Source organism: Podarcis filfolensis, assembly GCF_964270895.1.
Source record: "Podarcis filfolensis genome assembly, chromosome: 16".
NCBI classification, from domain to species: domain Eukaryota; kingdom Metazoa; phylum Chordata; class Lepidosauria; order Squamata; family Lacertidae; genus Podarcis; species Podarcis filfolensis.
The window spans coordinates 30,271,310-30,284,097 of record NC_139620.1 but is presented as its reverse complement, the minus strand read 5'-3'; the positions used below and the strand labels follow the sequence as shown (position 1 = coordinate 30,284,097).

Sequence of the window (12,788 nt, the reverse complement as noted above, 5' to 3'; positions counted from 1 at the left end):
GAGCGGCCGGCCAGCCTCCGCCTGCTCCTACCTTGCCCACCCGAGGACTGCGGCAGCGCCCGCCCCCGTGGCCACCTACCCCCGCCTCGCCCATTGGCTTGCCTCCCTCGGCCCCGCCTCTCTCCGATGGCCGCGGGGGTGTCCTGCTCGGCGCCGGCGCCTTTTTTCAGGAGGTAGGGAGGCTGGACGGGGAGGTGGGGTCGGAAGCGGGCAGAGAAGGAGGGGAGCTCGTAGCCAAAAGGGCTGCGCCGGCCGGCAAAGGGCCGGGGAAAGTTTGGAGAGGAGAAACGCACCGTCATGATTTCCTGGTGGAAGCGGCAGAATTAGGGATGGCGAAGCGTAATTACGCACGAATTTCGCTGGGTGAGAGCTTCGGGGATCGATCGGCGGAAATGGGAATCAATTGGAATATGAGAAAGAGAGAGAGGGACCATCATTCATAGGCATAGATTTGTAGGGTTAGGGGGCGCAAATTACTTGCCTTGCCCCGGGTGCTGACAACCCACGCTACGCCGCTGCGTACCAAATATCACCTCCTGAGCTTTGGAGCTTTTTCTCGCCACACCACACCACTGTCCTCCGCTTCTGACATATTGCAAAAGGTTCTTTCCTACATTCTGGAGTGACGCATCCATTTACTTTCTGGTAGCATATCCTGCATAGCAATGGCCTCTGAAGCAGCTGTGTTAGTAAACTGATCATAATCCCTCTTAGAAAAAATTTAACCTCAAAAATCCTTCAGAGAACGTTTAATCTCACAATGGATCTGGTTTTACTTATTCCACAAATAGTTTATGTGAAATCAAATTCATCTAGCACCAGATGCAATTTGGATAAGCAGTTATGGTGTGTGTGTGTGTGTGTGTGTGTGTAGCTAGTTCTTATACAATCTCAACCGACCTTCTTGGGTGTTAAGAGCTGCAAAGGGGCCTTGTTGGTAGTACTGCTACCCTCAGAAGTGTGATGAACAGTGGCCCAGGAGAAGACCTTATCTGTGGCAGCTCCTAAACTGAAGAATTCTCTTCTACACCAAGGTGCTCTAGCACAGGACAGGCCAAATTTTCACACAAAATGGGCCATGAGAATGCTTTGACTGAGAACCCACAGGCTGCACACTGCCTTGGGGAGCAGGCTGGGGAGCAAAGCCAAAATGTGATTCCCCCTATCCCAGCCCTCATGCTGCCTTCCCAAAATCGGGTAAGCGAGACGCTATCAGCAAGTTGTACCATGTTTTGTGTCTAGGGATGGCCAGGTCTCTCAATTGCAGTTTCTAATTTTTCCCATCTTAGGTTCTGCTCTCTACATTTCCACATCAGCTTGCAATTTATTTATTGAAAACATGCTCATGAAAATTCGCTGGTGCTTTAGTGCAAATTTCTCCTGATGTACGTATTTTTGAAAACCATGCTTTCTAGTACGGTGCTTTCTTGCATGTTATTTTTCACATGCATGCAAGTGTTGCTCTGGTTATACTCACTTTTGTCCATATGACATGGCTGGAGAACTCCCCTGCGAAATTCTTAGAAGTGTGAATTTCGAAACGACGGCTGTCTTTTGGTTCACGTATCATTTCAGAAAGTGCAAATGAGGTGGATTCGACTTAAAATGCAAACTGGATCTAATATCTCCCCCAATAAGAACACAATAAAAGCCTTTGGGAATTGGAGCAATGGCAAACCAGAAGGAAACTTGGAAGCAGGACATGAGCCTAAGACCACTCTCCTCTCCTGTGGTCTCCTTCTGCTCCATGAATTTGCCAAATCCTATGTTAAAGCCACCCTAGTAAGTGGGCATCACTGCCTCTTGTGGCAGAGAGTTCCATAGTTTAACTATGTGCTGCATGAGCAAGTGCTTTCTTTTATTGGTCCTGAATCTCCCAATATTCATATTCATTGGATGTCCAGGGGTTCTAATGTTATGAGAGAGAGAAAGAAGCTTTTATCTATCCACTTTCACTATGCCATGCATAATTTTATACAGTTCTATCACAATTGCACTCATTTCACAGCAAAGTTATGCTTAAAATTCTACAAAGCAGGCTTAAGCAGTATGTGGACTGAGAACTCCCAGAAGTGCAAGCTGGATTTAGAAGAGGCAGAGGAACCAGAGACCAAATTGCAAACATGTGCTGGATTATGGAAAAAGCTAGAGAGTTCCAGAAAGACATCTACTTCTGCTTCATTGACTATGCACAAGCCTTTGACTGTGTTAACCACAGCAAACTATGGCAAGTTCTTAAAGAAATGGGAGTGCCTGATCACCTCATCTGTCTCCTGAGAAATCTCTATGTGGGACAAGAAGCTACAGTTAGAACTGGATATGGAACAACTGATTGGTTCAAAATTGGGAAAGGAGTATGACAAGGCTGTATATTGTCTCCCTGCTTATTTCACTTATATGAAGAATTCATCATGTGAAAGGCTGGACTGGATGAATCCCAAGCTGAAATTAAGATTGCCGGAAGAAATATCAACAACCTCAGATATGCAGATGATACAACTTTGATGACAGAAAGTGAGGAGGAATTAAAGAACCTCTTAATGAGGGTGAAAGAGGGGGGCGCAAAATATGGTCTGAAGCTCAACGTTAAAAAAAATAAGATCATGGCTACTGGTCCCATCACCTCCTGGCAAGTAGAAGGGGAAGAAATGGAGGCAGTGAGTGATTTTACTTTCTTGGGCTCCATGATCACTGCAGATGGTGACAGCAGCCACGAAATTAAAAGACGCCTGCTTCTTGGGAGAAAAGCAATGACAAACCTAGACAGCATCTTAAAAAGCAGAGACATCACTTTGCTGACAAAGGTCCATATAGTAAAAGCTCTGGTTTTCTCAGTAGTGATGTATGGAAGTGAGAGCTGGACCATAAAGAAGGCTGATCGCTGAATAATTGATGCTTTTGAATTATGGTGCTGGAGGAGACTCTTGAGAGTCCCATGGACTGCAAGAAGATCAAACCTCTCCATTCTGAAGGAAATCAGCCCTGAGTGCTCACCGGAAGGTGAGATCCTGAAGCTGAGGCTCCAATACTTTGGCCACCTCATGAAAAGAGAAGACTCTCTGGCAAAGACCCTGATGTTGGGAAGGATGGAGGGCACAAGGAGAAGGGGATGACAGAGGATAAGATGGTTGGACAGTGTTCTCGAAGCTACCAGCATGAGTTTGACCAAACTGTGGGAGGCAGTAGAAGACAGGAGTGCCTGGTGTGCTCTGGTCCAGGGGGTCACGAAGAGTCGGACACGACTAAACAACTAAACAACAACAAATCATGTTGTCTCGTGCTCGCCTGTTCTCTAAACTGAAAAGTCCCATGCCCTGCAACCTTCCTTCATCCCTGAACAAAATGAATCAACTTAGATTACCGCTTGCACCATGCACTCCAACTCTGGGCAAAGTCCGTTTGTGTCCGGCATAAGATGTGAGCGGTGCATCATTGCCAAATTTTGCTAGTCTGATCTCTGTGTTCTTCCTTGTCATCCAATCAGAAAGTACATTAATGCTAATGCTTACTAATGTAAGAAAATAAAAAAAACAGTGTCATCTTTGCATTCTCGGAGCATTAATATACCTGCAAAATGGACACTGTTAGAAGTGTAGTTGCCCTAAATGAGCCACTTAAAATTCTGTTCGGAATAGGTGGCAGGAAATTGGCGAGGCGGGAATTGTCTTTGGGAAATAATCTGATCATTTCTTCATTAAAATTCTGCCCAGTTTCCCTTAAATGAAGGGCGCTTCAGAATGAAAGAGAATTAAAATGTATAATAAAAGGGTTTTATTTTTTTAATAAAAAAAATTACATGTTGCTCCAGGTGGTTCATTTTCATTGCAGTGGTGTCGCCCTCTGAGCTTTAACTAAAAAACACACCAAAAACCCTCCTGTTTCTACTTAAAGGTACTTGAAGGTGGATCTCCAACTGTTATTACTGCAATAGCTTCAAGGTGTCATCAGAGTATTCGGGTCCCTAATTTCCATTTCATAAAGGGCTCAACTTTTTCAAATTGATTGCTTGGCCTGGTTCCCTATTTTAGTGTAGCACTCTGGTAGCCGGCACAGCTTCCTTCAAAAGTTGTTGGACTACAACTCCCATCATCCCTGACCATTGGCCATGCTGGCTGGGACTGATGGGAGTTGGAGTCTGACAACATCTGGAGAGTGCCATGTTGGATAGTACATAGTTGTTGTTGTTGTTTTTAAATGCACTCCACTCAATTAGAAATGGCTAGCTGAGACTGCGAGTTAACCATTGTGGCCCAACACTCTTTATTCGCCAGGAATCTGTGCACTGTTAACTTTGTTGTAAGTTGGACTGGCTTGGTTGGTGTGAAGGACTTGGACAAAAGACTGCTCATAGGCAAACTCTGGCCCTCCAGATGTTTGGGACTACAGTTCCCATCATCCCTAGCTAACAGGACCAGTGGTCAGGGGTGATGGGAATTGTAGTCCCAAACATTTGGAGGGCCGGAGTTTGCCTATGCCTGGTTTAGAGCTCAGGATCGTCCGCTGAAATTGTGCGTTGAAGCAAGTATGTCTTTATGCAGTGCGTTTTTTAACTGTGGCATTCGCTCCCGGAAAATGTGGGAATAAGCTAGAGCAGGGCTAGCCAGCCCCAGTCTGCATGGCTATTTCATGATCAGGGATGATGGGATTTGTAGTCCACCAACACTGAGGGAGGCTGGATCAGTTGTGTGGAGTTCACTCCAAACAAACTTTGGATTTCACTTGTCGGAAGTAAGGAAGAGGATGGCCCTGGGATATGGCCACTCGACGGCTGATATCTCCATCTTGTGGTTCTGTTTTTGAGGATTTGCACTCCAAAAGTGAGCTTGCAAGCACATACCCCTGCCCTAGATGTAACAGCATGTCCCTCCTGATCTTTTCAGGAATCTTCCAGCGCTCGCTAAGGCCCTTGTGCGGCACAGTGTGACTTTCTACATGCCGTGCCGGAAGATTAAAGAGAAATATAAAGCAGCGCTGCGGTTTATTTCCTTTGATCTACATATCTAGAAGACATTTCCATATCAGTCTCTGTGTTGTTTGGCACAGGAACTAGGGAGCTCCCTGAAGATGTGTTAAAAATAAATGGAAACAAGGCTCTTCACACACACACACACACACACACACACACACACACACACACACCACGCTGCCCCAGCTTTCTCAAACAAGTCGGCAGAACCTCAAAGTTGCACAAGTGCTGATGTTAAGTTCTGCAGCTGGCTTCTGAGAGGGCCACTTCCCTTCCCGGGGGGGGGCAGTATTGCAGGCAGGCCATGTGCTCTCCCCGTGTTCAGCAGGGGGCGTGGCAATGCTGCCCGCCTCACAGGGAGTCCCGGCCGCATCACGCCCCTGGCCAACCAATCCGGTCGACTAGGGGGCATGGCTTGCAGTATTTAAACAGCCGTGTGGCTGGGGGTTCTCCCTTCTTGCTTCGGCTTCATTGGATCTCCCGCCCTCCCACCCTATTTTCATGTGTTTGCCATCGTGGCCTTGCTACGGATGTACGGAGTACGTTTCCGAGCGCAATTCAAAGTGACCTTTAAAGCCCTAAACGGCCTCAGTCCAGTATATCTGAAGGAGCGTCTCCACCCCCATCGTTCTACTGAGGTCCAGCACCGAGGGCCTTCTGGCGGTTCCCTCACTGCGAGAAGCCAAGTTACAGGGAACCAGGCAGAGGGCCTTCTCGGTAGTGGCTCCCGCCCTGTGGAACGCCCTCCCATCAGATGTCAAAGAGAACAACAACTACCAGACTTTCAGAAGACATCTGAAGGCAGCCCTGTTCAGGGAAGCTTTAAATGTTTGATGCATTACTGTCTTTTAATATTTTGTTGGAAGCCGCCCCGAGTGGCTGGGGAAGCCCCGCCAAATGGGTGGGGTATAAAAATTAATTGTTGTTGTTGTTGTTGTTGTTGTTGCTGTTGTTGTTATTAGTTGCCTGTTGAGGGGGCCAGGTAGGAATTTTTCCACTTGGCAAATTGGCACCAGCCATGTGGTTTTCACCTGCCTGGTAGCGATTGTCACAACTTTGTAAGGTTTGCCGGTTGGGTATTGGTAAAACCTGGTTTATGGGAGGGGAGGTTGTAGCCATCACCTGCCCCTCCTTTTTAAGGGATCCGTTAAAGGGATCCGGGGGTGTGGATCTCGTCCGAAGTCCAGGGATGGGCTAGGGCCATGCCACGACCCCATCAGGGCCCCCAGGGGAGCTCTCAGTTGATGTACAGGGCTCCCCCTACCAGTGGTTGACCCTTACTGGACTACCTGCATGGCAGGCAGGAATCAGATAGAGTCGGTTCAATTCCAGTGCCTAAGCCAATACCACTCACATTCCGTAACCAATGAAGTTGTGGCCTTAATTATCCTATTAACCTAAAATACTGGTGTCTTATTATTCAACAAATGGGGGAGGGCTCAGGGCTTTGACATCCAGTACCGAAGCAGACTGAACTACCTGTCAGGATCCAGGTTCCAGGCAAAACAGCACACAACCTGTTGTTAAGCCAGCCATGACGTACCCGTATCAAATATCATTCCAGAGAATCAGCTGGTGTGTGGAGATGATACCTGGCCAAATAGAAAGAGGATGGGCTGGACTGCCGTGCTTCGAACGCCGGCTCCATTTTACTGTGGAAAAATGTGAAATTGAATGTGGTTCATTCCACCATCCCCGTTAGACCAGGCATAGGAAAACTCCAGCCCTCCAGATGTTTGGGACTACAATTCCCATCATCCCTGACCACTGGTCCTGTTAGCTAGGGATGATGGGAATTGTAGTCCCAGAACATCTGGAGGGCCGGAGTTTGCCTATGCTTGCTTGGACTCAATGGTACATAAGTGTGCTTAACTATGCGGTGGATTTCTGTTTATTAATGATGATGGACTTCCACCATCTATTTCAGGCTATGGTTTATAATCCGAACTATAGATTCCTTTTCGAAACGAGTGAAACAAGATGGCTATTTCTTTTGAAAAAAGGTTATCTGCTAATGTATTTGTTCCCAACCTGGTGCCATCCAGACAGTTTGGACTACAACTTCCATCTACCACAGCTAGCAAAGCGTTGGTGCTTCCGGCCAATAGGCATTGTATTCCAACCCACCTGAAGGTCACCTGTCTGGAGAAGACTGTGCCAATATATAGAGGGTCTTTTGCCTTTAACATTGCAACAACCACCTGTTAAACACTTTTGCTATTATACTTATTTTGACAGGTGGGGAACTCTGGAATTTACAGAACGAGAACATAGGAAACTGCATCTTATCCAATAAATATTCATGGCTTTCAGCCACAGGCCATTGCAAATACAAGAAAACGCTTGTTGGCAGAGACATAAAACATGGATTAAAAATATACTCCCATTTAAAATGCAGCCGAAATGAAAACAAACCCAAAAGCTTCCTGGGGTTACTCTTAGATTTAGCTTGCTCAAGTCAGCGAGTCACTTTTACCGAACCACCACTGTTTAAGATTCTCTCTTGAGTTTTCTTTGAGAAGGGGGGCATAAAGATACACGTCAGGGAGAAGGAGGGAGTGAAGATCTACACCCGGAGGCCGGATCTGCTACCCCTGTGGTTTCTGCTGCCCAAGGCAGTTTCCTCACCTTGTCCAATGGGTGGGCCAGCCCTGCCAAGAGCTCCTGGTTATGGTGCAGAGCTGCAAGCTGAGAATCTGCTTATCATGCAATACAGAAGCTGTGGTTCCCTGTTGGTTCGCAAGATGATCTTTTGTGTGCGTCTTGGTTAATTCAAGATCATTAGGTTCTTAATGTCTGTAATTGACGCAGGAGGGTGCAGAGGGCTTGGCTTAATTTTGCTATGTGGAGATTATGGCTTGTAACGTTTGCCTACCTCTCGTTTGCAGGAATGTCAGTTCGGATGGAGCGGAAGCACGCAGGAGGCTCCGGGAATGCGACGGCTTGGTAGACGCCCTCCTTCATGCCCTGCAGTCTGCGGTGGGCAAGAAAGACACGGATAACAAGGTGATTCTGCTCTCTGGTGCTGGTGTGAATAGAAACTCACTTTGGCTTAAGCAAATGTGGGTTTCTTGATGTGGGGGCAGTACAGGATGCATTGAAGGTGAGGGGGCGAGGTCTAGCTGGGAACATCTGCTGGCTTGAAAGATGCTTGTATTCACAGAAGCTTAAAAGGCAGCCAGGCCTGCTACAGGTAATAATAATAATAATAATAATAATAATAATAATAATAATAATAATAATTAATAATAATAATAATAATAATAATAATAATAATAATAATAATAATAATTTATTATTTATACCCCGCCCATCTGGCTGAGTTTCCCCAGCCACTCTCGGCGGCTCCCAATCAAATGTTAAAAACAGTACAGCATTAAATATTAAAAACTTCCCTGAACAGGGCTGCCTTCAGATGTCTTTTAAAGATAGGATAGCTGCTTATTTCCTTCACATCTGAAGGGAGGGTGTTCCACAGGGTGGGTGCCACTACCAAGAAGGCCCTCTGTCTGGTTCCCTGTAACCTCACTTCTCGCAATAAGGGAACCGTCAGAAGGCCCTCGGCGCTGGATCTCAGTGTCCGGGCTGAATGATGGGGGTGGAGACGCTCCTTTAGGTATACAGGACCGAGGCCGTTTAGGGCTATAAAGGTCAGCACCAACACTTTGAATTGTGCTCGGAAACATACTGGGAGCCAATGCAGATCTCTCAGGACCGGTGTTTATCTCAGTGCAAGCTGGTCCATTAGGAGGAATCAGGGCCACTGACCCACCTAGCTCAGTCCGCCTGCAGCCAGCCCCCACATACTGGCTTCCTCCATACTGAAGGAGCGTCTCCACCCCCATCGTTCAGCCCTGACACTGAGGTCCAGCTCTGAGGGCCTTCTGGAGGTTCCCTCACTGCGAGAAATGAGGTTACAGGGAACCAGGCAGAGGGCCTTCTCGGTGGTGGTGCCCGCCCTGTGGAACGCCCTCCCATCAGATGTCAAGGAAATAAACAGCTATCTGACTTTTAGAAGACATCTGAAAGCAGCCCTGTTTGGGGAAGTTTTTAATGTGTGATGTTTTATTGTGTTTTTAATATTCTCTTGGGAGCCACCCAGAGTGGCTGGGGTATAAATATTACTACTACTACTACTACAACCAGTCCAGGGTGTGTGCTGGCGATCAGCTTCCCCCTGCTTCTACCCTCTCCTGCTCCATAGGGTAGGATCCGATCCAGTAGATTCAAATCACAATAAAGGAGATTCTGAGTAAACATTAGGAAGAGATTTCTGACATCAAGAGCCTGTTTGACGGCGGAACAGGCTATATTGGAAGGTGGTGGGTTCTCTAAGCAGAGGTTAGAGGGCCACCTGTCACGGATTCTTGAGCTGTGATTCCTTCATTGCAGGGGAATAGACTAAATAGCCCTTGGGGTCCCTTCCAGCACTACAATTCTGTGATTCTGTGATTCCTCCTCCTTAGTCTCCATGTTGCCCTTGTAGAGCTCAGCAAGGAGGAGCAGGGAGACATCACAGATGCTTCAGTTGGGATTCCTGCGTTGCAAGACTAGATGACTCTCAGCTCTACAGTTCTATGATTCTGTGAAAACTAGAAAGAGTTGGCTCTGTCTGTCATTGGTTCTGACTCAATCTACTGTAGGGCTTCCTGCTTTCCGCCCCACCCATCCCAATAGGCACCAGCCACCACCGATGAATACTGGACTGCTGTTATTGACAGGCATAAATGTATTTTCTTCCCGAACAGTGGACTTTGGTAGGCGCATCCACCCAGCGCCGGATTTAGGTTTGGTGATGCCCTAAGCTACTGAAATTAATGGGGCCCTTTATACAGTGGTACCTTGGGTTACAGACGCTTCAGGTTACAGACTCCACTAACCCAGAAATAGTACCCCTGGTTAAGAACTTTGCTTCAGGATGAGAATAGAAATCATGCCCCGGCAGCACACCAGCAGTGGGAGGCCCCATTAGCTAAAGTGGTACCTCAGGTTAAGAATAGTTTCAGGATACGAACGGACCTCCAGAACAAATTAAGTTCTTAACCTGAGGTACCACTGTATTATCCAGCTGTCCTTTGTCAACAGCAAATTGTTAGTTTTTTGTGTTGAATACATGTGATATGGTCATTTAAGGACCTAATAGATATCTAAAGCCATTTGCACATGTTGCCATGCAACCAATCCATGCAGAATGTTGGTACCCTATATATAGAAATGAGCAAACCAGTGATATTTTAGGGAGTAGGCTAGCAGGCAGGGCCCATTACTTACTCATAGGAGCCTACACACCACAAAACACTGTTGCTGTATGTAGGTTTTATTTTATTTGTTTTTTATCTTATATTTTGGAAATGTACATCCAGGTTTTTTCCCTTTGGATTTTTTTTTGCCCCCCCCCAAGAGAGTGGGGCCCTAAGCTATAGCTTGTTTAGCTTATACATAAATCCGGCACTGCTTCTACCTACCCCACCCCTCACCCCTGGTAACAGCTTTCCGCAGTATCATACAGAAGTCTTTCCCAGCCCTGCTGAGCAATGCTGGGGGAATTAGAATCACAGAACCATAGAATTGTACGAGACCCTGGCCCAACCCCACCCCTGCAATGCAGAAATATGCAGCTGCCCCACGCGGGGATTGAACCTGCAACCTTGGCATCGTCGGCACCATGCTCTATAACCAACGGAGCTACGGAGGCTGAAGCTGGGACCATCTGCATGCAATGCAGATGTTGTGCCACAGTCCCAACCCTGACTGTTGTTGGTCATTGGCCTCTGTGCCGAAGGAACAAGACATGCTGAGTCTCTCTTTTTCCCAGCTAGGGCATTCAGCGGAGATTTGCTTGCATGGGGTGGATGGGTGGAGGGGCCCGTTTCCGGGTGGGGGGGGTACCCTATGGGATTTTGATGCTCTTTTTGTTCTTCCTCGACTCCTGCCAAGCCCCTGATGAATGACCCCGCTCTGGAGTCTGAGGCAGTGGCCTTTCTGCCTCCCGAGAGACTCATTAGCTGCAGACTGAACCTAGGGGGCCTCTTGCATAAAATGTATGTTTTCCATCACTGAGCTGCAGCAAAATGGAGGGGGGGGGGAAACGGGTGCTTAAAAATTTGCAAGTGACTTCCCTTGATGAGGTTTTGTTCATTAGGGGAAGGAACAAAACTCAGCTGTAGTGAAGCTGCTTTTCTCGCATAAGGTCCCGGGTTCATTTTACGGCACCCCTGCAAAAAAGAAAAAGGGAAAAAATTAATAATAATAATAATAATTTATTATTTGCATCCCGCCCATCTGGCTGGGTTTCCCCAGCCGCTCTGGGCGGCTTCCACAGAGACCAAAAATACACTAAAATATCACACATTAAAAACTTCCCTGAACAGGGCTGCCTTAAGATGTCTTCTGAATGTCAGGTAGTTGTTTATCGCTTTGACATCTGATGGGAGGGCGTTCCACAGGGCGGGTGCCACTACCGAGAAGGCCCTCTGCCTGGTTCCTTGTAGCTTTGCTTCTCGCAATGAGGGAACCGCCAGAAGGCCCTCGGCGCTGGGCCTCAGCGTCCGGGCAGAACGATGGGGGTGGAGATGCTCCTTCAGGTATACTGGGCTGAGGCTGTTTAGGGCTTTAAAGGATGGGAATGGCTCCATTTCTCCCTGAGAGCTACTGACTGTGTCATGCTGGCACAGCCCTCTACAACCTGGGGCCCTATAGATGTTTTGGACTACAACTCCCATCAGCCCCTTCCACATTTGCTGTGGCTGATGGGAATTGCAGTCCAAAAACCTCTGGAAGGCACCAGGTTGGACAACGGCTGGCGTACGCCATACTCAGCAAATAGTCTCACCTGGTTTAAGCAATTTCCTATGTCTGCTTGTTTTGCGCATCTTCGGTGGTGTAAGATAATTGCTTACCAGTGATGGTTTTTCCTTCCTCCCCCCTTTTTGGGCAACCGCCTTGCCGCAGTCTGTGGAGAACTGTGTGTGCATCATGAGGAACCTCTCTTACCACGTCCACAAAGAAGTCCCGGGAGCGGAGAAATTCCAGGAGCTAGAAGCAAATCAACTTGGAGGCCTGGGAGGAACTCAGAAGAAGAAGAAGGACGATGCGGGCTGCTTTGGAGGAAAGAAGGCCAAAGGTTTGTGTTGCTGCAACCCTAAAGCAATGGCGGCTGCTCCACTGGGGCAAACAGAGCACATCCCCACCAACCTCACTCTTGAGTTCTCCAATCCCACCTGCCTTCTTGTTTATGAGTCAAGGAGCAGCACTTACTTGTCATCTTCTTCCTCCCCCTTCCTTCTCAATGTTGCCCTTTCAGAACTCAGTAGGGAGGAGGCCGCGTGCAAAACGAGAATTGGTTGGCTCAGCCTCTCATTGGCTCTGGCGTCACCTACTGTTCGCCTCCTGGCCTCCTGCCCTACTAGTGCCCTACCAGCCATAACTGAAAGCCAGAAGCAAAAAGCTTGTGTTCACATCATACAACCCAGCTTCTCTGAGGGCCAGCCTTTTGCACTTGGATCCTGTGTGTGTGTGTGTGTGTGTGTGTGTGTGTGTGTGTGTAGCTGTCCCCTGACCTGCTCTGTTTGAAGAGGCACTTCTGTCTCTTTCTTCTGAACCTTCCAACAGTCAGCTTTATGGGACAACCCGTGAATCTTATTCACCTCTATCATGCCCCCGCTTACTTGCCTTTTTTCTAAACTAAAAATTCCCAGGCATCATAACCTTTCCTCCTAAGGGAGTCGCCCCAATCCCTTGATCATCTTGGTTTTCCTTTTCTGAACCTTTCCTTCAGTAACTGTTTGGAAACAAGGCGGCCAGACCTGTATCCTGTATTCCG

General features: G+C 47.6%; 1 protein-coding gene and 1 long non-coding RNA gene across 44 annotated transcripts in view; one reads left to right on the top strand and one right to left on the bottom strand.

Moving 5' to 3' along the window:
• Positions 1 to 12,788, top strand: part of ARVCF (ARVCF delta catenin family member) — a 594,486-nt gene that overhangs the window by 501,310 nt on the left and 80,388 nt on the right. For all 43 annotated transcript variants that reach the window (XM_083589903.1, XM_083589899.1, XM_083589871.1 and 40 more), the window contains 2 exons: positions 7,855 to 7,972; positions 11,918 to 12,089. In XM_083589903.1, coding sequence (XP_083446029.1) covers positions 7,855 to 7,972; positions 11,918 to 12,089 — 290 coding nt within the window. The remainder of the gene's footprint in view (positions 1 to 7,854; positions 7,973 to 11,917; positions 12,090 to 12,788) is intronic.
• The window catches only part of LOC310751485, a 113,886-nt gene that overhangs the window by 33,197 nt on the left and 67,901 nt on the right, over positions 1 to 12,788 (bottom strand). The gene's annotated exons all lie outside the window — the stretch shown is intronic.